A 25,917-nucleotide genomic window follows, 5' to 3' on the forward strand; every position below is an offset into this window, starting at 1 on the left:
GAGATTTAAAAAGCTCCCCAAAATGTTATTACTCCCATCCCCAATACACAGAAAACAGGGAAAAGGGTGTTTCCAGTTCTTGGCCTTTAAACAACTCTAAATGTCAATACTCACAGTGGCATATTACAAAGTAAGAAACTTGAGGGCAAACCACAATATTGAGCTAATGAAGAGCTCACTGTGATTAGGATTCAATCAAATATCATAGCAGAACATAAGCAGATTTTATCTGAGTTCTGTAATGAATACACATGTTGCAATAACATTTAAAAAGCATGGCAGCCTATTCCAAACCAGCAAGAATAGTTTTGTGCAAATAGTGGGTCTTTGTGTGTTTGAACTCCCACCATGTAAGGGCAAACTCGATATGTGAGCTAATGACCTACAATTATCAAATTAAAAACCAAAATGCTAAAGGATGCCAGAGTGAACATCAGGAAAAGACCCACTCTCCCTTAACTTTTCACAAAGAAATTTAAACTGTAAATTAGAAACATAAATAAACACGAGGCGCTCTAACATTCAAATGAAGTAAATGAATTGTGTAGGGGATTAACCCCATAACTTTTTGTTGTTGTTTTTTTTCAATTTCTTGACCAGCTCTCAGATGATGATGATGTTTATCTCCCTGTTCTCCGCTGCCCGGTAAAAGAATGGGACGCAGGGTTTGCTGGCCAAGCCTGGGTGCTCCTGGGTGTCCTGCATTACAGGAATCAGCTGCACGATCTTCTGTGCGGTGGGGTTGCCACGGGGAGAACCCTCCCTGGCCTCTCCCGGTGCAGGCTCCACGCTGTCGGCCAGGCTCACCTCACGAAGATCTTCGGAGAGAGGGAGGCAGGGGTCTGAGTACAGTGCGAGCCTCCCCTGCTCCTGCCTGCCCACCCCGCCTGAGGGCTCTACTCACCACCCTGCTCCTCCACAGCCCCAAGCTCCTGGGGGCTGGGGCCCCTGGAGCGGGCTCATCAGCCGGGTTCTGGGCAGTGGGGGGGAATTTGTCCCGCCCCTCGTGGTCGCTCACAAGCGGCAACACCAGCTCCTGCAGTTCCAGCAGCTTCACCTGCAGGGAGGGGTGCTCAGCTGCCACGCCTGAGCTGGCTTCACCTCCCATGCCCACCTCCACCCCCGCAGAGACGTTGCATGCCCTCTACCTTCATCTCCTCGTTCTGAGCCGGCCTGATGACGTCCTCCTTCTCCTGGTGCAGAGTGTTTGGCACTGCCCCCTGGCTCTCATATTCGGTGATGTACTCTCCTGCGAGAGGACAGGACTCAGACACTGGGGCCCCTCTGAAGGCCCCGCAGCTCCCCCTGCCATGCCCTGGCCTCCTGCTCACTCATGCCCTCTGTTGCTCCAGAGAGCTGGATGAATCCAAGCTCTAATTTTTCCACCTGCTCCTTCCTGTCCGCCTTCTTCGAGAGGTCCATAAAGCTGCTCTGGAGCCAAAATAATGGGGTCACATCTCGGGAGTGACCTGTCCTTCCCCGCCCCCACCTTTCTTGGGCCCATGCCAGAACTCACCTTCTGCTGCTCCATGGCCCCCTGCAGGGCCCGGTAGGTCTCTCCACACACAGACTCATCCCCAGTCCCTGGGGCCAGGCCCATGACTCTGGCTCCCTCCAGGGACCACAGAGGAAGGTGTCAAAGTAGGGCAGGGAAAGTCAGACTCACCATGGCCTCCTGGCACTCCAGGTCCTCTGGGATGTTTGGCATGAGCCGAGGTGCCTCCTCCTCCTCACCGTCCAGATGTCCTCCTTCATCTCCTGTGGGGAGGTGGCCAGAGGGGTCCTCAGACAACCCATCTAGGGCGGTACTGCGGGCCCACCTCTCCCCACCCTCACTGTGTAACCCTGAGCCAGGCCCTCCCCAGAGGGGAATGAGCTGCTGTTCTTTATTTTTCCTTTTAAGAACCAAGATCTTGCTATATTGCCCAGGCACAGTCCTGCTACCAGTCAGTGTGGGAATTCTGAACTGCTTCCTTTCTGATCTGGGCCAGTTCACTCATCCTTAGGCAACCAGGTGGCCCCCTGATCCCAGGAGGTCACCATATTCATGCCGAGCTTAGTGCAGACACCCGGTCAGCATAATGACTATCTGTTCTAAAGGTCTCTTCCAACCCCCTCAATCCTATGCTGTTAATAGTTCCCCCTTCCTCCTGGGGCTGTCTCCTCTTCCTCTGAGTGGTCTCCTGTACCTTCTCCAGGGATAGCCATGAGGCTCAACTGGGCCTCTAGCTGTTGATTCTGCTGGCTGGCAGCTTCTAGGTGCTCCTAAGGGGACGGGAAACAGAGTGAGAAGGCACGGAAGTTGCCAGGTTGTCCCCCTTGGGGCCCTGTCCTCAGCAACTCCCTCCCCTGGGTCTCCTGCAACTTTTGGCAGGCCATCTCAGCCACTGCTTTGCCCCAAGCTTCCTGCTGCTGCAGCTGGTCCATGAGCTGGGTCTGCAGCAGTAACTCCCTGTGCACGCCTCCTTCTCGGAGGTCAGCTGCTGATAGGTGGCCACGTACTGCTGCAGGTGACCCAGGTACTAGTCTCACTGCTGCTGCAGACTCTGAGACTCTTGGCTCTTCAGCTCCAGCTGCAGGAAGACCCTGGGCATGAGGGCACATGGTGGCTGGTTTCCAGATTCTGGGCCCATTAATAGGGTAGTGAGAGCACTGTGGGGCTCTTACCTGCCCAGGACCCTGGCCCCTTGCTCCAGGCCTAAGAGACTTCCTCCCTTGCCTAGAACCCCATGCCTCCTTCCCCAGCCTCAAATCTCATGTCCTCCTTCCTACCATTTAAACTGTAGGCTACAGACTGGTGGAAAAGCAGAGGGAGCCAACGACCATCTGCTAAGTGTGCTACAAGCCTAATTCTTTCCATGTATTATCTCATTTAATCCTCAGCACCTCTGCAAGAAAAATGCTAACTTCCTTTTGAAGTTAAAGAAACAGAGACCCAGAGATGAAAAGTAGCTGAACGGTGACCAGTGGAACTGAGGCCAGAATCCAGGTTGAATCTAAGGAGGCTTTTTTGTTTTGTTTTGGGATAGAGTGTCACTCTGTGGCCAAGGCTGGAGTGCAGTGGTGCAATCTCAGCTCACTGCAACCTCCACCTCCCGTGCTCAAGTGATTCTCATGCCTCAGCCTCCTGAGTAGCTGGGATTACAGGCTTGTGCCCACCACGCCTGCCTAATTTTTTGTTGTTGTAATTTTAGTAGAGATGAGGTTTCGCCATGTTGGCCAGGCTGTTCTCAAACTCCTGACCTCAAGCGTTTCTCCTGCCTCAGCCTCCCAAAGTGCTGGGATTACAGGCATGAGCTACCACCCCGGGCATAAGGAACCTCTTATACCAGTCTCTTCCCCTATAATTGGGGGGCTCCATGCCTCTAGCTGGGATGATGATGTCCAGACCTGGGAGGAGCCCAGGGCTACCCACCTCTAAAAGTCAGAGGGCAGGAAGCAAGAAACAGATATAGGGCTACTCTGGAGGGGCTGGGGTCACCTTCCCTCCAGCTAGAGCTGCCTTTGGCCTGGGACCTCCCCTCCCCAGAGGCTGGTGCCCGCCTCCCAGCCCTTCTTGGATGGGGCAGAGGTTACCGTCTCCTTCACCTCACTCAGTTTCTCCTGCTGCTCCTTTACTTGTTGCTCCAACTGCAGAGCGCTCTTGTTGTCGTGTCTGGACAGAGAGAAGCAATCAGTGGCCATCCACTGCAGCTGGAGAACCCTGAACTTGGTGTCTGTCTCCCATGTCACCAGGAAGGGTGGAGGCAGGTTAGAAAAATCACCCCCTCTCCCCCACAGCCATCAGAGCAGGGCCTGATGAGCTCTGGCTCACAGGTGCCTTTAGAAGTACCATGTCATGTGAGGGCTACACTGCCCCATTTTACAGGTGGGGAAACAAGGGCCTGGAGGGCTAGGGATGAGGGCAACCCACCAGATCTTTGAAGCTGCACTGTGGCTCAGCCAGCTGCTTGTCGAGCTTTTGGTTCTGGGAGAGTGCGAGCCTCTCCTCCTGCATTCGCAGCCTCTCCTCCTGCTTTCGTAGCCTCTCCTCCTTCTCCCACAGCCTCTCCTCCTGATCCCACAGCCTCTTCTCCTGCTTTTGCAGCCTCTCCTCCTCCTTTCGCAGTCTCTCCTCCTGCTTTCGCAGCCTCTCCTCCTGCTTTCGCAGCCTCTCACCCTGCTCCTGAAGCCTCTCCTTTTGCTCACACAGCCTCTCCTGCTCCCGAAGACTCCTCTCCTCCTGCTCCCGGAGCCTCTTCTCCTGCTCCTGAAGCCTCTCCTTTTGCTCCTTGCTCAGGAGACTCAAGGCCTGATTGTTTTCCACCTGGGATTGGAGTTTTCCCACCAAACTCTCCACCTCCTTCCTCAGGTGTTTGGCCTCATCTTGTAGCTGCTCCACCTCAGAGGGCCCTGCTGGGGGCGCTGGGGATGGGGGCTCAGCTGAGAAAGGAAGCAGACAATGAGGGCCTCTGGATTCCCTCTGCCACCCCCTCCCCCCACCAAAAAAAACCAAGCCTCCTCTTGATGCACAGCTCCTCTCAGGCTTCCCAATCTTGGTCTCACTGCTAATGATTCCTCGCACCCGATGGAAGCCAATTTCCCAGCCATGTCAGATAGAGAGCACTGTGGGTGGCTGACAACGGGCACTCCTCCCTCTTTGCTGATGGGGACCCTGAGGCTCGTGGAGATGACAAGACTTGCCAGTCTCCTGGCACAGAACCTCTTTCCCTCTGCCTCAAAGCCCTTCCATCCACCCACCTCCCTGGGGCACTCTAAGTCACCCCACAGCCCTCTGATGCCAGTCCTGCTCCCAGGTCACACCAGCCCCATCTTACCTATGTGGGGTTTGAGTTCGGACAAGCTCCTCTCCAGCTCCTGTATCCGATGTATGTCACGCTTCTTCTCCTCCTTCAATGCTGAGCCTGCCCAAAGCACAGGGGGAAAGGGCCCTGGAGAGAGGGGCTGGTGGCTGGACAAGCTACCATCTCCCTCTCTGCCCTCACCTCCACAAAGCCCAGACCCATGACCACCTCCGGCTATACTAGTCCCATTTTACAGATGCCCAGAAAGATCCAGTGACCCATCTAAGGTGGGGGCTGAAGGGTCAGGTCTCACCTCCACCGACATTTTCCGCATCCTCTCCTGCCACCGGGCCCTCTCTCCTTTTATATGTTGAGCATACTCATCTCTCTGTAGCTGGACTTGTTTAAGTGACTCTGTCATCTGCAAGCATGGGCACAGAAGTTAGGAAGGGCTGTCACTGGTCCTCACCTGCTCCTGGTCAGCTGGGATCATCTTCCCTCCACATCCCTCCCTCTGCAAAGCCTCACCTGTGTCACGTGTGCGTTCAGCAGCGCCCGCTCCTTTCTGGTCTGCTGTAACTGCCGCTGGAGGACTGCTTCACTGCGGCTCGAGGACTGGATGTGAAGAGTGAGAAGTTTTGATCTGGGGAGCCCGGGCAGTGCCCCTGAAAAGGGCTAGGGCTAGGCTCAGTATACAACTCGGTCAGTAAAGATCAAGGCATTTCCAAGCCCGTGGCCTGGTTTTTAAAAGAACTCAGTAAAGTTGGAAGGGACAGGGAAAGAGATCGAATTTACAGCTGGCTAACGGAGGCCCAGAGAGATCAGATAATACTGCAATTGTTATTACTGTGATTACTACCACTGTTTGAACCTTTATGGAGTGCTTCACCGGGTGCCATGCTAACAATCCCATTTAACCCTCACAACCACCATATGAGACAGTTACTAGGATAACCTCTATTGCGTAGATGAAAATCATGGAGTGTTTGAGGTTAAGTGCTTGCCTAAGATCACTTAGACAGAGCTGGGATTTGAACACCCAGGTCTATCCAATTCTCTAAGCCCATTTTTTCTTGCTACGGGTGGGGGCGCAGATAGAAAGGGGGAATTAATCTTTTGTTCACTTTTTGAAAGGAAGATACATTCGCATAGTTCAAAACTCAGAAAGTACAGAAGGGAAGTGTCTCCCAGCCACCCTGTTACTCTCTCCTGAGGTTTTTAATGAAATGCTTATGCTTACAGACATGTTTTATGTATATTATCATAGTACATACACACACACAGACACAGAAGCACACACACACACAGACACACATACATACAACTTTCCTCTCTCTACAGAAATGGTGACATACTAAAGGCACTCTTCTGTACCTTCACAGTACAAGTACCCGATACCCCACCTAGGACTTGGCCAAGGCCACAGCCAGGTAAGGGCAGGACAGGCACTTGGCGTCCCAGTTCTGCGTCCAGTGTTCGCTCCCCACAGTGCCCCCAACTCACCCACAGCAGCTGACTCAGCCCCAGGCTGCCTCTAACAACCATACACAAAAGCAGCGAGAAATGAGCATGCTGCCTTCTGGGCAGGACACTGCATCCTGCAGAAGGGACCTTTAGGCTCACTCCTGCATCTGGGAAGCCGGGCTGCCAGGGGACGGGGCAGCTGGTTGGACTCACCCTGTCCTCTTCGCGCTGCTGGGTAGACACAGCAGAGAGAGCCCGCTCCAATTCTTGAGCACGCTGTAAGGAGTATTGCAGGCGGCCGGCCAGATCCTTGGACTCTTCTGTAATGAGAGAGGTTGAGGTGGGGCACAAAGGAGTCCCCCTAAAGTGCCAGTGTCAAAGTGCCAGGTTGAAGGATGACGGGGTGCCCAGATTCCCACCTTCGAAGTGTCTGGCGGCACGTTTAGTATGGTAAAGGGTGGTCTTCAAGTCTGCCTTTTCCAATGTGAGGATGTTGATTGTCTGGAATTGAACGTTTGGGAGAAAAGCCAAGCAAGTGCTGAAAGAGAAGGAAAGAAACATTCTCCGGAGGACAGGAGAAAACTCCCCACCCTCCACTCACCTCTAACTGCTCCGTTTGTGCTCTGTGTATTTCCTTGTTTGCTTTCTTTTCCTGCTAGGAAGAGGAAGACAGAGCTCTTATCCGGGGGAGGCAGAGATGGCACAGCAAGAGACATGCCCCCAGCATGCCACCAATGCCCCAGGACAGGCACACCCATGGGACCAGGTTATCAGGGACCCTGTGGGCATGGGGTGGAATCTGAGGGGTGAGCCTTCTTCCCCAGGTTGGGAGTGGGTGAGACGAGACTGACGCCTCTACATCTGAGTGCCCCCCAAACCCAGCAGTCATGTTGTGTGCAAACAAAGAAATCACGTTACTTCTTCCAGCTGATGTTCCACTTGTTTCTTCTGTTGTTTCTGTGGGGAGAGTCAAATTCAGGTGACTGAGGGGGGCCCCCTCAACTCTATTCCCCAGACCAGGAAGTTGTAGGCAGGGACCAGGAATGGATTTTAAAGGCAAAGTTCTCAGACCCAATGGCAACACGAACTGGTCAACTCTCCTCAAGCTCCCAAAGACAGAGGATTTGGGTCTTTGTTGGTTTTTGCCCACAGCCACAGAACTCAAAGTCTGAATCTGGATTCTCTCAAAAGGACAGTAACATAAACCTCTAGAGATGGAGTCTGAGAAAGGCCCACCCTTCTGCCAGCTTGTGATTTAGAAAGATGTGTTCATTCAACAAACATTTACTGAACACATACAGGCCAGGTACGGGTCTTCACAGCAGACATACAGGACAGAAAAGGACAGACAGGAACCCTTGGCCCTGAGGTTTCTATTCCAGGGGCATTTCAATCTCGGACTGTCAGAGCTTAAAGAGATCTTTGATACTCTCTACCTCCTCTGGAAACATGAGCCCAAGGAGGAGAGGTGGCTTGTCCAGACTCAAGGAGCAAATTAGGGACTGAGTCAGGGCAGAAATACGGGGCCCCTTACAACCCTCACTTTCCTGAGAGGCGACAACCCCAGGGCGTGTGTGGCAAGGACTGGAGCAGGGATGTCTGAAGCAGAGAGAGTCAGCAAAGAGGGCAGTGACAGAAGAGCCATGCTGCATGCTCCTTGCTCTGGGGTCCCCCCAGGTGAGGCCTGGGTGCTTCAGCTCCCCATCTGCCCTTCGGACCAGGGGCCCTCAGCCCCTTTCTTCAGAGCCCCAAGGGGAAACTAAAACCCAGGATGGGCAGCACGGAATCACGGGACCCCACTGGACTCTTACCAAAGATTCTATGTTTTCATTGAGTTGATTGATTGTTGCGGAGCTTGAGTCCAGGGCTACTTCCAGTTCTTGGTACCGGCTCTGAGGTGCACGCAGAGAGGAGGAGTTGAAGGACGATTGTGGGGAGAGGTAGAGAGAACAATCATTAGGGCTGGGGTGTGTGGGGCTGTCTCAGCTGGCAGAGGGGCACCCAGCCCCTGCCGTGAGAGGAGCTTCGGGGGCTGGCATGCAGGGTCACTGCACCTCGGCCCAGGGCCTCTTACCTCCAGACCCTTCAGGGTAGCAGATGATGCAGGGGTAATAGAAATTAAAAAAAAAAAAAAAGAAAGAAAACTTACACGGGATACAGTTACGGATATTGAGAAAGTAAAAAAAAAACAGCAAGGATATTGAGAAAGTAAAAAAAAAAACAGCAAGGGGCTGGGCACAGTGACTCATGCATGTAATCCCAGCACATTGGGAGGTGGAGGCGGTTGGATCACTTGAGGTCAGGAGTTCGAGACCAGCCTGGCCTACATGGTGAAACTCCATCTCTACTAAAAATACAAAGATTAGCCTGGCATGGTGGCAGATGCCTGTAATCCCAGCTACTCAGGAGGCTAAGGCAAGAGAATCACTTGAACCCCGGAGGCAGAGGTTGTAGTGAGCCAAGATTGCACCAGCGTACTCCGGTCTGGGTGACAGAGTGAGACTCTGTCTCAAAAAAAAAAAAAAAAGAAAAAGAAAAAGAAAAAGAAAAAAGAAAAAGAGAAAAGGAAAGAAAAAAAAAAAGCCCCAAATCCCACATGCCTGTTCTGTACATTATTCCCAAATTACTTTTAAACTTTAAGGTATGTCTCACCATTTCCAAGATGATAAAAGATGCAGGGAAGGAAAAAACCCAATCAATCAAGCAGGTGAAGAAGCAGACATAAACAGGCTGAAGGATAATGCCAGCAAAATAAAAATAAGCCAGAGGCAAAGTATCCCCCAAACCAGAGAAGCCTCAGGGGCATGCACAGCTGGAGACAGCAAGCCAGAGAGGGGTCCTGGCACTGCCTCACCTTCCACTTGTGCAATGGGGGAGCGCTACCCCACTGGAATGGTGAAGGTTGGACACCAGCACCTTCAGAATGTCCTGAATCTACATGAGGTGAAAAGGGAAAAACAAGGGCAGGGGGAGAAAGACAGAAGTGGCTTAGAGAGAAGCAAGAAAGTCAGGGTAGGAGGAAGATGTGGGTTCAGGAAAACTGAAATGCTGAAGAAGAGCAGAGGAGATTAAAACCATGGCCTGTGCCATTCTTCCAAATGGCCACCTGCTGCCTTGCCAGGGGCAGGAACAAATAGATGGAAAATTCCCCTGAGCGATGCAGTCACAGAGTAGAGTCACCTGACCAATGCAGCTCTTAATACGCTCACTGGACCCCTCTCCTCAGGCCCAGGGCATGGGCGATGAATCTGGTAAAGCTCCAGACCTCCACCTCCATTAAAAAACCCAGACTCCTGAGTAAGGGTTCACTTGAACTAAGGGGGCTCCAGCCAAAAAGCAAGTGTGAAAGACACTGATCTTATCCAGTATCATCTTACAGAGGAGGAAACTGAGGCCCAGGGGAAGAAGTGATTTTTCTGTGGTCACCCAGCAAGCTGGTGGCAAGTTAGATCTTCTCTTACTCCTAGTGCCTGGGGCTTTCCTCACCACACACTGGGCCCTTTCAGTGACTCCTAAAGGGACAGCCTGATGGCAAGTGTCTGAACTCATTGGCCCAGCATCCCCTTGAGACTGGGGATGAGAAAAATCAAGCAGCAATGACCATTTCCTGGGTGTCCTGGGTATTTACAGCGGCCAAGTACTAGGGATTAACATAAAAACAACAACAAGGAATCTCATTTAATCTTCAAAAATGGAAGTCAAACAATACTGAAAAGAGAGGTCCAAAGAGCTCAAGCAACTTGCCCTAAGTCAGATCCCTAGCACATGGAGAGGCAGGATTCAAACCCAGAATTCTTAACCAGTACCCAACAAACTCAACAATTACCCTCTACTGCCCCTTGGGTCCCCTGTCCCCAGGAATCTGACCAGCCAAGACTCACATCCCCAGGTGAGTGGCAACCACCAGAAGTGGTTGTCTCAGGGCTACTGCCAGTATTTTTCTTTTTCGTCTTCGCTCCTGCCGGAACACCAGGGCTGTTCCTCTGCTGATATTCTTTTAGCTGTGGGAAAGAAGAGCAGTAATACTCATGAGGACTACCAGCCCCTACAGCCACATCCTCCTTTACAGTTTTTGCAAAAAAATCTTATGCACCATCTGATTTAATGCCACCAACAACTGTACAAGGTGTTGTCACAATCACTTAGTGACTGAGAGGGATTGATATTATGGCTAAAAAACAAAGGGGCGGGGCAATAATGGAACTTAAACTCAGTTTTCTGACTCCAAGCTCTGGGGTTTTCCACAAATCAACAGCTGCCAGGGACCAAAACCAGAGGCAGAGGTAGAAAAGTAAACATTAAGCAGTCAAGAACTGCACACTGTGTGGTTTAGAGTCATACATCCTCACATGTCTGTTAGTGTGAATAAGTGCACCAGTATCTCTCAAACTTTTATATCAATGTGTCCTCATGACACAAGGCAACTTTTTTGTTAAATCTGGCAATTTATCAGAAAGAGGACAACCCAAGTCTCATTTCAAAGAAAAGTCTGGTGTGCTCTTAGAAACCTATGTGACCGTCATCCCTAAGTACATTAAGGCTTTTTCCTCTCTCAAGAGAATCAAGGGAAACTGATGCTTCAGAAAGATCTCCCACATTTATCCTGTGGCACTCAAAGTACCAAAGTTGAGATGATATGAGGAAGACTCAAGCTGTCAAGTTCAGTTTTCCAAGATCTATTCCACAGAAGATGAGCAAATGTCACTTCAGAGACCACTGACTGAAGGGCAGTCTGGTCCCAGAACCATGGAGAATTAGAATATGAGGTGGAGAACTCAGAAAAGTACGTTACAGTCTCTCTGGAGAGTAGAAGGCTGGGAGGGAACCAAACCAAACCCATTCTCCCATTGCCACCCAGAGATACTGTCAACATCTGATCTCACAGGGAAGTGTAGGCTTTTCACAAAGTCAATGTCTATGCAAGGAGAGTAAGGCAACCTGAAACCTGTTGCTCCTAAGTCCCATTGTCCCCATTCCCCTTCCAGCTGGAAATTTGTGCTGTGGCCAGAGGAACCAGAAATGGGGCGAGAATGCTTAGGGGACTGGGTTGTAAGATCATAGGCCAGTCTTGCAGCAGTAATGACAGTTCCTAGGGGGACTGTGACATCACTACATTCCACTCCTCCTGGGGGTGGGGGGAACCACATCAGTGCAATGGCTGAGTCATGCTGATCCATGATGGGGGAGTGGGACACAGGGCTGGTGCCCAGGTCCTTTTACTTGCCAGTCCAAAGAGCCCAGGAAGGTCAGACTTGGGTCAGCCAGAGGGGAGAGTACAGTCTGCAGCAGGAAACTCCAGCAGTCACCAGCCCAAAGTCACCCGGGGATGACTGGCGATGGTGGGCGGCTGGGGCTGGGGGACCCAGGTCCTCGGACAGCTGAGCCCAAAGAACCCAGGGAGGTTGGGCTTGGGGCAGCAGGATGTGAGGGGCGAGTATGGAGCAGGGAGCCCCTGGAGTCACCTGCCAAAAGTCACCATGGGGCGACTGGCGAGGGCAGAGGCTGTGCTGCTTGCTGAGGGGGCAGGGCTGACTGATGAGACTTTGGTGGGGGGAGCCCAGAGGTGCCAGGGTTAGGGGCCCCAGCCCGGTGTGCCTCAAGAGTGGTATGTACTCTGGCAGTGGTCTTGTCATTGGAGGGGATATCAGGCTAGGTTGGGGGGCCATGACCTGTTGTGTCTTACCTTTTTCTTGGCTGCTGCCAATTGACTCTGTCGAGTCTCTTCTAACATCATGGGGTGGGGAGGGAGGCAGGGTTGGGGCCACACCAGCGAACACCTCCAGTCACCTACCAGGCGGCTGTGTGACTGAGCCAGAGGAGGTGTAACCAGGGCCCCACTAGAATGCAGAATGGGGCGTGGCCTTAATTCTCCAAGCCCATTGGTCAATGAGAAAGATGAAAGGGAAAGGAGGCGTGGCCAGGGAGCAGTGTCCAGAGGAACCTGTGGCATCACAAGGAAAACTGCCCATGTAACTATTGTCCCCGCCCACTTGGGGAGAGGGGCGGGGCCTACCTACTCCTGGGGAGAGGGGGCTGGCTTTTGCTTTAAAACGTTCAAAACAAACTTTAAAAAATATCTGTGTTTATACTCTAAATATATATGTGTCAGTGTGTGTGTGTGTCTACATGTTCCTCCAGAGCTCTTTTCATTATCCAGCTTCTACGCATGGTCTATGATTTTGGCCTACATTTTTCATCTCCAGATGGAGTACAAGAATTACCAGTATTACCTCAATTGAGACAAATCCTATAAAAATGGAAAATCCATAGCATATGTGATGATTAATGAAGTGGACTATATTATCCAACATTCCAATAAGGTAAAATAATCACAATGATTTCTCTTTTTTGGAAAAACATTTCTTTTATTCTCCTACATTATTAAGATTTTTTTAAAAAACAATAAACATGTCTAATATCTTTAAAGACACAAATCTTTTGGGCTGGGTGTGGTGGCTCACACCTGTAATCCCAACATTTTGGGAGGCCTAGGCCGGTGGATCACCTTAGGTTAGGAGTTCAAGACCAGCCTTGCCGACATGGTGGAACCCCGTCTCTAGTAAAAATACAAAAGCTAGCCAGGTGTGGCGGTGGGTACCTGTAATCCCAGCTACTCAGGAGGCTGAGGCAGGAGAATAACTTGAACCTGTGAGGTGGAAGTTGCAGTGAGCCAAGCTCACTCCACTGCACTCCAGTCTGGGTGACAGAGTGAGACTCCATCTCAAAAATAAAATAAAATAAAATAGTCAAAAGTAAATAAAAACACAAAGCTTTCAACTTAATAGGCACTCAAAGCTCTTTCCGGTTTGAAGTATACACAAGGTCTATTTTTCTAGAATCACCTGACCTCTCTAAGCCTTGCAAATGAAACTGAATTTCTCACTTGATACTTGGCTGTGACTCGCAATCATGAAAACCAAGAACTGTGTTATGTCACTGTGTATTGCTACCTGAATTCCACACAAGGCTGAGATCAAGGGTTGAATCTTTCATGATTTGCTCCATAACCTCTGAGCTTCTTATCCCACACCAAACTAAGCTTTTTTCTAGAGTTCTACCATTTACAGTTAGTAGACAAGAGGGTTCTCAATAATGTAGTCTCTGGACTAGCAGCACCAGCAGAACCTGAGAACTTTTTATAAGTGCAAATTCTCAGGCCCCACCCTGGACCTGGTGAATCAGAAACTCTGGAGTAGGGCTCAGCCATCTGTGCTGCAGTAATCCCTCCAGATGTTCAAGAACCTCTGGCACACAGTAGGTAGAAAAATGTGTTTCCTTCTGTAAGTCCAAAGCCAGGGATACCATATGTTCTGTCTTGATACGAAACCATGACATGCAATTAAAACACATAAGTCTCCTTCCTACTCCCACCCTCCATCCAATGTTTTATTTTTATGAGTTAAATAAGAAAACAAGTGGCAATCAGAGAGTCAGTCTACAAGGTATATTTACAAGTGTCAGTTCTCAACCAGCCTGATCTCTTACAATACCATTTACACCCTCTTACCTCTCAAGTGTTTTTTCAAGTGTCTTCACAATGTAAGTCTCAGGCACACTAGCAGTTCTACAATAAAACACCAAGTAGATGAGAATGTCCAAACTTACTACAGAAGAAAAGGGGAATAATTGGCTGTATTTTCAAATTGCATTCAACCAGAAATATAAGTTTTGAATTCTTTTCACCTTCACAATTCCAAGTTAATAGAATTAAATCAAAATACTCCATTCTTTCAAAGCCTCTAAGCCAGGCAAAGTTTTACTGTATTACTTCTTGCTTTCAATGGATATAAAGCAGAATCCTGGTAGGCGCATTTTGTATGCCTGCAAAGATACAGAACTAAACAGTTCCATCTGTTCAATATTAAAAACAAAAGTCCTGTAAACCTCAGATGGTGAGTGTAATACTTCAGCACTAGCACCAAAGCCTCAAACATAAAAAGATACCTAGAACTCCACTAGCAAACAAAATGAGCTCTCAGCCAGGAGCAGTAGTTCACACCTGTAATCCCAGCACGTTGGCAAATCAAGGTGGGAGGATCACTTTATGTCAGGAGTTCAAGACCAGCCTGGGCAGCACAGCGAATTCACATCTCTACAAAAATTTTTAAGAATTAGCTGGGCATCATGGCACACGCCTGTAGTCCTAGCTACTTGGGAGGATGAGGTAGGAAAATTGCTTCAGCTCAGCAGTACAAGGCTGTGGTAGCTATGATCATGCCACTGCACTCCAGTCTGGGTGACAGAGCAAGATCTACATAATTACAGTCTGTCCTGCTCCTGTTTATGTTGAAATGCTTTCAATCAGCAGGATAAAATTTAAGTGAAATGTGACTTTGGAAGTTGGTCAGAAAATAGGCAATGGAGAAACAGGCACTTCCCACAAGAAAAAAAATGACCAATAAGTATATTAAAAAGATTCAAGGCTTGGTGCCATGGCTCACGCCTGTAATCCCAGCACTTTAGGGGGCCAAGGTGGGTGGAACACCTGAGGTCAGGAGTTCGAGACCGGCCTGACCAACACGGTGAAACCCCATCTCTACTAAAAAATACAAAAATTAGCCAGGTATGGTGGCAGACACCTGTAATCCCAGCTGCTTGGGGAAGCTGAGGCAGGAGAATGGCTTGAACCCACGAAACAGAGGTTGCAGTGAGCCCAGATTACACTGTTGCATTCCAGGCCTGGGCGATAGAGCAAGACTCCATCTAAAAAAAAAAAAAAAAAAAATTGCAAAAGCACTAGAAACCAAAGAAGTGTAATGAAAACAATGAGATTTTCTCCTTAAATACCAGTAAAGTGGACAAATGGAAGGGGGCACTGGAGCTCTGCCACTTTGGGAGTATAAACTCTGAACCAATTTTTGTGCAGGATAATTTGAAAATTTCTATGAAAAATCTTTAAAGTGTTTTATGTTATTTTCCTCCAGAAATTCTACTTCTATGAATTCAGCCCAAAAATGCTTGCTTGCATCCATTAAAAAATATATATAAGAAAATTTACTTCTGGGGTGGCAATGATTAACTTAATATACATCAAGCTTTTAAAAAGGATGATGCCAAGGATATATTTACTGCCATAGAAATATTCCCAAAACATAGTGACAAAAGACTATATATTATGATTCTACTTTTTTTTTTTTTTTTTTTTTTGAGACGGAGTCTTGCTCTGTCTCCCAGGCTGGAGTGCAGTGGCGGGATCTCAGCTCACTGCAAGCTCCGCCTCCCGGGTTTACGCCATTCTCCTGCCTCAGCCTCCCAAGTAGCTGGGACTACAGGCACCCGCCACCACGCCCGGCTAGTTTTTTGTATTTTTTAGTAGAGACGGGGTTTCACCGTGTTAGCCAGGATGGTCTCGATCTCCTGACCTCATGATCCACCCATCTCGGCCTCCCAAAGTACTGGGATTACAGGCTTGAGCCACTGCGCCCGGCCATGATTCTACTTTTTAAAATGTTCAAATGCATAAAGAAGTATAAAAAACAACAAGCCAGAACGTTTTGAGTGGCAACATTAAAGACTTTTTTTCATATTTTGTCTTCCAAATTATTACAAAAAGAATGTGATTTTCTTTACAATCAGGGAGAAGCATTATTTTCATTTATTTACATTTAAATTTCTTTTCCTTACTTTTTCTCATGTGTGTATCACATGTACTCTAGAGAGCTTGAATCTCTACCTCTTGAGGTAAATCAGACCATTTCAGTCTCCATCAACTTGCCTTTTCTGGACATTTCAAATCAATGGAATTATACAATATGTGTTCTCCTGTCTGGTTTTTTTTTTACTTAGCTAATGTTTTTGAGGTTGGTCCATGACATATGACAGGTTTTGGTAGTTTGTTCCTTTCATTACTGAGTAGAAGTCCACCAATGGATATAGCATATTTTGTCAGCAGAGAACCTTTTAAACTTCAATTTCAACTTCCTGTGGTCTAAATGAAACCCCCGGAACACAGGACTTCTAGGGAAAGCTGCTGTGCATGTCAAAATAACTACTTAGCAGAACCAGCTTTGTCATCAGGAGCCTGAACTGCTGCAGATATTTTTATAATTTTACAACTTCTTTTTTACAAGCAAGTTTTGTTCTACTACTACACATCAGGACTTTTGAAGCATCTGATACATCCATCTAATATGTATGAGCATGTGTCTGAATGGACAAGTGAAACCATCTATGCTACACTGCGTATTTTTTCCTCCCCCAGACTGGACCAGGGAATCTCTCAGCTTTCTAGAATACACTTTCCCCACTGACAAAGCCGAACAGTATTAAAGACCCTGCTGCCTTCGTTAGGCAGATTTGGAGGGGAGGCCCAGCAGCAAGGGTGGAGAGGAAAAAGAGAGGGGAGCTTGTGGAACAGGAAGCACCCTGGGGTCTGCGCATGGCTCCCCGCTGCTGAGGATGTTGTGGATGGGGAAGTGCTGATGGTGTCCTGAGGCAGCCTAGCACCTCCACTGGGCCCAGAAGGTCTTGACTTTGGAAGCTTACCCATGTTCCAGAAGTGTTTAAAAGCTGTTTTTGCTTTTGTTCTTTTCCTAAAAAATCATTACTTGGTAGGTAGTTGTTAGTCTTTCTTTGGGAGAGGGATGGAGCTTTAAAACTGAAGAACATAATTTTCATTAAAATATCAAAAATGGAAAAAAGTTACTTTGTAAACAATTTGCTCTACAAACCAAATGGTAGCTGTTGAGAATCTCAATAAATGGTTAAATGCATTTGCTGCTGTTAGAAGAAATAAAGGAAAAAAATTAGAATAAAGAAAAAAATGCATTTGCTGTCAGTGGTACCATTAGCCTAAGGTTGGGTCACTGTGTCATCATACTGTGGTGGGGGGTATGTGTGGTGTATATGTGTGAAACTTTTCATCTCAGGATGGATCCTAATCTTAGCTGCAGTTTTCCTTCCAAATAGGGTTAAAAAGTAGGAAAACATGGGCTTGGAAGTGACAGACCTGAGTGAACCAGCCCAGCTTAAAGAAAAATCCAATAAAACTAACTTTTAATAATCCTGAGGTTGGTTTTTAAACAATAGATACAATGATTTACTTTAAACATCTGGTTATGATTTTGAATTAGTAATACATACTGTCTCAACCCCCTTTTTTCTTATGGAAACAGAGGTTTCACCCAGAAAACCACAAAATAGTGATTTTTTTTTTTGTTTTAAAGACAGGGTGTCACTCTGTCATGCAGGCTGCAGTGGAGTGGTGGATCTCAGCTCACTGCAGCCTCAACCTCCTACCTTAGCCTCCCAAGTAGCTGGGACCACAGGTTCCACCGTGCCCGGCTAGTTTATTTTATTTTGTGTACAGATGGAGTTTTGCCATGTAGCCCAGGGTGGTCTCAAACTTCTAGGCTCAAGTGGTTCACCCACTTCAGCCTCCCAAAGTGCTCTGTCTATAGGCATCAGCCACTGTGCCCAACCTGCAGTGACTTTTTAAAACATAAGTTCAAGCATCTGGTCTTAACTCCTTTAATTGGAGGTATTTCTTCTCTCATTTTTCTCATCTTTGGTGTTCCCCCAGAGTTCACTGCTGACTGGATGTACAACATACATTTCAAAGTCAAGGCTGGACTGGGTGCAGTGACTCATGCCTATAATCGCAGGAATTAGGGTGTCCAAGACAGGCAGATCGCTTGGGTCCAGGAGTCCTAGACCAGCCTGACCAACAGGGAGAAACCCTGTCTCTACAAAAAATACAAAAATTAGCCAGGTGTGGTGGTGCATGCCTGTAATCTCAGCTACTCAGGAGGATAAGGCAGGAGAATCACTTGAATCCAGGAGGTAGAGGTTGCGGTGAGTCGAGATCGCGCCATCACACTCCAGCCTGGGCAACAAGAGTGAAACTCCATCTCAGAAACAAAACAAAACACAAAAACAAGAACAACTTTCTTCTGGAGTAGTCTATGTGTGCCACCTACCTAACCTACTGAATGAAACCCAGATCCTTTCCTATTTCTCCCAGTTACAAGGCACTGCTACAAGGTTCAGACTATCCAGAAATAAAAGGCCAAGAAATAGCAAAGGCTATGCATTTGCGGAGTTTAAGTCTGAGGATTTTGCTAAGATAGTTGCTGAAACAATGAACAACTACCTGTTTGGTGAAAGACTCTTGGGGGGTCATTTTATGCCACCTGAAAAAGTACAGAAAGAACTCTTTCAAGACTGGAATATTCCATTTAAGCAGCCATCATACCCATCAGTGAAATGTATAATTAGAATCAGCACTTACACAAAAGCTACGGAAGGAGGAGTGATTTAAAAAGAAAGAGGGATTACTCAGGAAGAAACTAGCTTAAAAAGGACTTGATTATGATTTTCCTTCTTTGATTTTACAGAAAATGGAAAGTATTTCAAAAATGAATTGTCAGATGTCTACAAAAGCCCAGGTTTTATGTAGGAAGAAGAAAAAGGTTTTAGGCACTTCTGACACTCCTGAGAAGACAGTGGATATCTAGGGCCCCACATTGGTTTTACATCAACATTTTTACAGAAACGAAAATCTGAAGTGGCTGAAATGAATGATGATGATGAAGATAACGAAATAGTTTTCAAACAGCCCATATCCTGTGTAAAGGAAGAAACACAAGAGACACAAACACCTACACATTCACAGAAGATGAAGAAAAAGCAGTCAGTGATAATGTACATAGATTTCTTCTGAAAAATATTTTCATCAGAAAAATACAAAAAATTAACTGGGCAAGTTGGCTCACACCTGTAGTCCCAGCTACTTGGGAGGCAGAAGGGGATCACCTGAGCCCAGGAAGTTGAGGCTACAATGAGCCATAATCACGCCACTGCACTCCAGCCAAGTCAAGTCATTACATTTATCTTGACCTATTCTAGGCTGGCTTAAGTGGGATTTGTATTAAGAATACAACAGGCAACCTCACAGACATCTAAGTACAAAACTGAAAATAGGACCACACCATGGAAGGCCTGCCTGGGCTAGGAGGTGATTTTCCTCTCCTGCATGCCTTCACTCTGGACTTCTGCTGCATGCTTGTGCTTTGCTCTGCAGATAAGCATTCGGCATGTGCTCCAGGCTCCTCCAGCCTCTGAGGCTTTGGCTTGCCCTGGTAGTACCCCTGCTCTCAGTGTTACTGAACCTTTCCATACAGATGCTCCTCTGCAAAAAATCTATCGAAAATTCTCTGTGTCATTTCCAATGAGCAGGAGAGAGAATCTGATCTGCCTAGCAGTGAGGGTGGGTGTTCCCTAGTGGTCCCTGGATTTGTAGTGCTGCCCTTTCCAGAGACTCGAGGAGAGGCCAGATATCCAAAAAGAGGGTGTGGGTGGGGCATCAGTAATACAGTCTACTTCAACGAGAAAGTATAAAGTAGAGGTGGTGGCTCATGCCTATAATCCCAGCACTTTAGGAGGCCGAAGCAGGCAGATCATTTGAGCTCAGGAGTTTGAGACCAGACTGGACAACAGGGCAAAACCCCATCTCTACTAATAATACAAAAAGTTAGCTGGGCATCGTGGCACATACCTGTAGTCCCAGGTACTTAGGAGGCCGGGGTGGGAGCATTGCTTGAGCCCGGGAAATAGAGGCCGCAGTGAGCTGAGATCATGATGCCACTGCACTCCAGCCTGGTCGACAGAGTGAGACCCTGTCTCAAAAGCAAACAGACAAATAAACAAACAAAAAGGATAAAGTGGAAGCATCTGTATGCAAGATTGAAGTCATGCTTTCCATCTATTTTTTTTCACCTTTCCTTTTTTTCTAAAACACTGTATCTTAAGCTTTTCCCTATGCTATCAAGTACTCATGAGCATTATTTGAATGGTTGTATCAGAATTCATTATCTGGACTCATTGTCATTTATCCATCTGCAGTTGCTGGACATACTGCCCTTTCTGCCACATACAGTCACCCTTCTGACTTTACACTGTGTCCAGTTATCTACTAATACACATACTGGTCATTTAGGACTTAAAGTTAAGAATAGTTATTATGGTTTCTAACACTTCAAAAAGATTGTATCTTCCTAAAAATGGCTTGGTGGTTACACTTTTAAAGCAAAATAGACAAAACGATGTTGAAATTAATGTTTTGCTTTCTTCTTGTATCTGTTTTCACTTCTCTGTCATTTTGATGGATAAAGTTTCATGTGGAAGGATTTTTATTTCAAAACAGAAATAGCATGTGACATGAGAATGGGAACACTGAAAGGTTCAACTTTCCAGTTTACTAAGTTTGTCACAAAAGCTACTGACAGTTAATCATGATTGACCTGTATTGAAAGTGAATTAACATTATGTACAACTTAAACACTATACTTTCTATTGGATATAGAAAAATAGGTGGTGTGTTTGTAAAAGTATTGGGCTAGGAGTCAGGAAGCTTGACTGTTAGTTCCAACTGTGCTTCTTCAACTGAGCACCCCTAGGCAATAATTCAGCAGCTATTTCTTAAATACCTAATGAATTTCAGGCATTGTAGTTGGGCTGGGAATATAGACATAGATACTGCATTCATGATTCTCCAAGGCTCCCTTCCTCACCCGGCTCACAGTGAGCTTTCTTCTGCATTGTGTAAATCTGTCTCCTAATAGTCCCCTACTCTGTCTCCAACCTGCTTCCCAGGGCAATTGTGAGGATCAAATGAGGGAGAATATGTGTGAAAGCAGATTATAAACGATTTTAAAATGTAATAAAAATATGATCCATTGAAAATTATTTAAAGATCCTTAGAATTTTAAATAAACAGTACATTAGGCCAGGCTCTGTGGCTCACACCTGTAATCCCAGCACTTTGGGAGGCTGAGGTGGGCAGATCATGAGGTCAGGAGATCGAAACCATCCTGGCAAGCATGGTGAAACCCCATCTCTACTAAAAATACAAATTATTCACTGGGGGTGGTGGCGTGTGCCTGTAATTCCAGCTACTCAGGAGGCTGAAGCAGGAGAATCACTTGAACCAGGGATTCAGAGGTTGCAGTGAGCCGAGATCAAGCCACTGCACTTCAGCCTGGTGACAGAGCGAGATGCTGTCTCAAACTACAATAACAACAACAACAACAAGTACATTAACTTGAATTCTCTCTGGTTTTGATTTTAAATAGATATGAACATTTTTCAATGGACCACTGAGATGGTTGAAAATCTTGGCTTGATTATTCTCCAAGAGAATGATACAGTGTTTTGTATGATTAATTTTCTAAAATTCCTGGCAAAAGAAATCAAAACCTTTTTTGAATTGACTGTGTAATGGAGAAATGTTTTATGTGTTCACTAACAGCTTGCCTTTGTTTGATTCCAGCTGCAACCTGTTTGAGTGATTGACTTTTACCTGGCAGAAAATAATAATGGGGCCACTGGAGGCCAGCTGAACACGCAGAACTCAAGGAGCCTCCTGGAGTCAACGTATCAGTGGAAAGCTGAGCAGCTAATGTCAGGTGAGAATTGATTTAAGGTGAGATTTGCTCAGGTAGTCAAAGACCTTGCTGGTGACAATGTAAGTTGGTAGGATTCTCTGAACCAGAAATTAAAGCCGGGGTACTCTGCCCCATGATTCTACTCCTGGAACTTTTTAGAGTTCCTAATGAGATCACCAGAGAAATACAAAGTGGAAGTAACTATCTTCCTGGCCAGTCTACTTTGTTTCTTTCTTCCTTTAAAAAAAAAAAGCAAACCAACTAGTTATATATGATTTTTACAATTTTGTATTCTTCTTTTTCTCTGAATATTTTTCATAGTATGCTTTGTAAATATTATTGTTAGAAAAATATTGGCACATGAAATCCATGGTCATTGTCATTATAGAAAATAGGCCTGGCACACACGGCTCACACTTGTAATCCCAGCACTCTGGGAGGCTGAGGTGGGTAAATCACTTAAGACCAGCTTGAGCAACATGGCAAAACCCCATCTCTGCAAAAAATACAAGAATCCAAAAATCAGCCAGATGTGGTGGCATGTGCCTGTAATCCCAGCTACTCAGGAGACTGAGGTGGGAGGATGGCTTAAGCCTGTGAGGTCAAGGCTGCAGTGATTCCTGATCAGGTCACTGCACTCCAGCCTGGGTGACAGAGCAAGACCCTATGTCCAAAAAATAAAAGAAAAAATTGCAGATAACCAAAAAAGTCACCTTAGAATTCTTTCCTGAAATTACCATTGGTGACATTTCTAGACTTTTCTATGTTTGAGTATGTATTTTGAAAAACGTTATACTGGACAAATGGGTTTTAACTTTTTTTTTGAGACAGGGTCACGCTCTGTTGCACAGGCTGGAGTGCAGTGGTGATATCATGGCTTATGCAAACTCTGCCTCCTGGGTTCAAGTAATTACTGTTCCTCAGCTGCCCTAGTAGCTGGAATTACAGGCATGTGCCACTACACCGACTAATTTTTGTGTTTTTACTAGGGCTGTGATCCCTGTGTGTCTCTGGGCCATCAGGCTCTTCCCCTCTCTAAACCTCGGTGTTCCCCTTCTAGAGAATGGGCAGAATTTTCTTCAGACAATGCTTGCTCATGTGTTGGGGCCACAGAGAGGAATGGGGCACAGAGTTTCAGCAAGGAGCTGGACATAGGCGAGAAGCAGTCAACATCAGAGGGATGAGAGGGTCCCATCACCTCCCTGATTGCCCAGGACCTCACTGAGTTCTCACATGCATGACAAGATCTGTCCCACCAAGTCAGAGGCAAAAACCCTCAGCTCTGCCCCAGTGTAAGGGCTGCAAGAAACCCATATCTCCTCTTGAGGCCTCCTGATAGGATGATTTCTGCAAGCTCATGCCATCCTAACAGGGAGAGCTCTTCCACACCAAAGTAAGGAGAACGCTGGGTGAAATCAGTCCCCTCCAGGTATGCACAGCACGGAGCTGCTCTCCAAGGACCCCTCAGCCACAGAAGGCGCTGGTCCTCCTACAGTGCTGCCCCACCCCCACCACTGCAGCCTCCTGGGGTGTGGTCTGGGCGCCCTCCTTCAGGCTCTGCCCTCGCACCCACTCCTACACAACTACTCTCCCTGCCGGCCACCCCAGAGACCAGATTGGTTTGGGCCTTTGCCTCCACAGGCCCGAACCACCATCTCCTCTGCTCCTCAGAAGCCAGTTCCCAGCAGACAGACCATGTTCCCTCTTCATTCCTCAACACAGAGGACCCATCACAACCCCCTCAGCAGACGGTAGAGCTCCCCACGCATCCTCTTGCAGAGGCTTCACCATTGATGGCCACAAACCCCACCATGACCTCCTCCCAGGGAGTGAATTTTCTTACATGTCTCCCACCAGAGCAGTGACAAAATAAAACATAAAAGCAGCATCTGTTACATTATCAGCAACATTTCCTACTAGAATCAACTCTCGGAGTGAGCAGCATATTCCATTAGCTAGATCAGTGCAGGGGTTAGCAAGCGTTTTCCTTAAAGGGCCAGATGGAAACTCTTTAAGGCTCTGCAGGCCACTGTGTCTCCATCACCACATACTCAAACCCTCCCCCGCAACAAGAAAGCAGCCCTAGACAACATGTCAACAAATGAGCATAGTCACATTCCCAGAAACTTTTCTTTATGGATGTGGAATTTTGCACGTCACATAACATACTTCTCATGTGTCACAAGATACGATTCTACTTTCCATGTTTTCAACCATTTAAACATGTAAAAGCCATTCTTAGCTCATGGGTCACACAAAAACAGGAAGCAACAAATCTCGTTTTTAGACCCGCAGTAGCTGACCCCTGGATGGAGTATTAGAGCTTGTGTGTGCGTCCCACCCCAGGGCTTCCAGGAGAGGGAGTGCAGGCTGATGCCACCTCCACCCCTATCTCTCTAGGGGAAAAGGCGGAGCTGGTGCTGTATGAAGTTTGGCTGCAGATCCTGGGCCAGCACTACACCGAGGCCTTGGAGGACAACACCAGCCCCGAGTCCTGGGCACCTCAGGGGCAGCTGACGAGATGGGTGAAGCGGCGGAATGAAGTAGGGGGCTCAGGGAAGAGGCCTTGGGAAGATGGGGGATGACTGGACAAGACTTTGTCAGAGCTGTGACCCTCTTCATCCTCTCCTGATCCCCCAGCTGACCCTTGTCCTCAGACCTCTACAAAACTTTGACCAAGTGGTGGTGGAGGAATTCTGGTGGGCCCAAGGTGGCCCTTGGGTGGCCTAGGGCTCAGACCTGGCTTCTGGGGTTGAGGGCAGGAGGCTGGAAGAGATGACCTCCCTTAGGCCCCTCAGGCTGCCCAGCCCCCTGAAGTGGGATGATCCTCCCACCAGGCTGCATCCACTAACCGCCAGAGTGGGTGCCACCTTATTCAGGGCGGTGCCAGCCCAGGCTCTTGTGTGGGACTGTGTGCGCCAGGGTCTGCACATCCTGGGGGAGGCAGAGGGCCTCTTGGTAGAGATGGTCATCCCAGACCTCAGTCAGTACCTCCTTCCCTCTGTAGGCCCCCTCTATCTGTCCACCAGCCTCCTCCCTCAGGCTCACTGCCTCTGCATGCCCTGATCTGAAACCTGCCTCCCCTCCTCACGGAGCCCACCCAGATGCTCCTATCCCCAGCTCTCTGGTCCCACAGCAACTTCTGGGCCCAGATTCTGCCTTCTCAGAAGTCTGGGAGGCAGAGCCCCTGCCTGGCCATAGCCTTCTTGGTCTGCTCTAGGCACTCCTAGCCCCAAAGCTGGTATTTTAAAAAGTGATTTCTGGATATTTAGAAAGTCATCCAGTGTGAGGACCTGGGAGGGTGCCAGGGTAGAGCCCACAAGAGGAAGAAGACTGAAAAGGGGTCAGAGGGGGAATGGGGGCTACTAAGGGCAAGGCCAACCCTCAACCCTGACCCCCAAACCCAGCCACAATGCCAGTCAGCCTCAGGCCAGAGGGTATGAGCAACGGGGGCCCTGGCTGCCCTAGAGTGGATCAGAGCCACTGGGTGTGGGGGGTCTTCCAGGGCAGGTGTGGGGCTGCCGGGGCAAGGTAAGGCAGGCTTCCAGGTCAGAGACTGAGGCTGACCCCTGCAGCCCCCCTACTGCAGAGGGGGGAGTGCCGAGATCGGCAAGGGTCTTAACCTAGAAAGCCCCAGCAGCTCCTGTGCCCATCAGGACACCGTTGAAGCTTGGTGGTGGTGGAACCCAGGAATGATCTTTGAACCCACGATCTGGAAGGGGAAGCCAAGGACAGTCCTGGCCCGTAGGCTCCCCTACCTGGAAGCAGTGGGCAGGCCCAGTGAGGGGACCCCAGGAGCACAGACCATGAGCTTACCTGGCCAAATACAGCAGTCAGCACCAAGATATCGAAGAGGGCACGTAGAAAGGTCATCACATTGGGGTTGACTGCAGTTGGCACCAGGTTCCTCTGTACTTCTGGAACACACAGGCCTCTCCTTCCTATCCATGAAGCACCCCTGCCCCCACCCCAGCACCCCAAAGACCAGCCTAATAGATGCACTTGTCCTGGGTCAGCCCCGCTGTCCAAGCAACTGCAATTTCTCACTAGAGAGCCGGGGTGGGGCAGGGTGCAGGATGGGTCCCTGGAAGATGCTCCCTGGGATGCCCTGATGCCTAAAAGTTCCCCATTGGGCCTTCTCAGGGATGGAGGTTATGGCAGCCTTGTTCTCTCCAGCTACCTCCATCACCACAGGAGCACTTACAGGAGTCATGGGAGAGAACTGGCTCATTGGAGCCAGGAACAGCACGGATGCAGCTCTGGGGCTGAGGCTAAGTGGACTCTGG

General features: G+C 48.2%; 1 protein-coding gene and 1 pseudogene across 1 annotated transcript; one reads left to right on the forward strand and one right to left on the reverse strand.

Moving 5' to 3' along the window:
* Window positions 1-419: 419 nt before the first annotated feature.
* On the reverse strand, window positions 420-21,020 carry LOC104668188 (golgin subfamily A member 6C-like; the record flags this gene model as incomplete). The annotated part of the gene is given in 19 exon segments (XM_030931300.1): window positions 420-818; window positions 905-940; window positions 943-1,057; window positions 1,149-1,249; window positions 1,332-1,431; window positions 1,667-1,758; window positions 2,190-2,265; window positions 3,589-3,658; window positions 3,915-4,422; window positions 4,818-4,900; window positions 5,093-5,205; window positions 5,313-5,399; window positions 6,462-6,568; window positions 6,668-6,749; window positions 6,850-6,900; window positions 7,167-7,205; window positions 8,060-8,140; window positions 10,130-10,249; window positions 20,994-21,020. Coding segments are annotated over 19 exon segments (2,103 nt in total), but the record flags the coding sequence as incomplete, so codon positions are not given.
* LOC104674383 lies at window positions 18,124-18,909 on the forward strand (annotated as a pseudogene).
* Window positions 21,021-25,917: the final 4,897 nt, after the last annotated feature.

This window comes from Rhinopithecus roxellana, chromosome 5 (assembly GCF_007565055.1).
Source record: "Rhinopithecus roxellana isolate Shanxi Qingling chromosome 5, ASM756505v1, whole genome shotgun sequence".
NCBI classification, from domain to species: Eukaryota; Metazoa; Chordata; class Mammalia; order Primates; family Cercopithecidae; genus Rhinopithecus; species Rhinopithecus roxellana.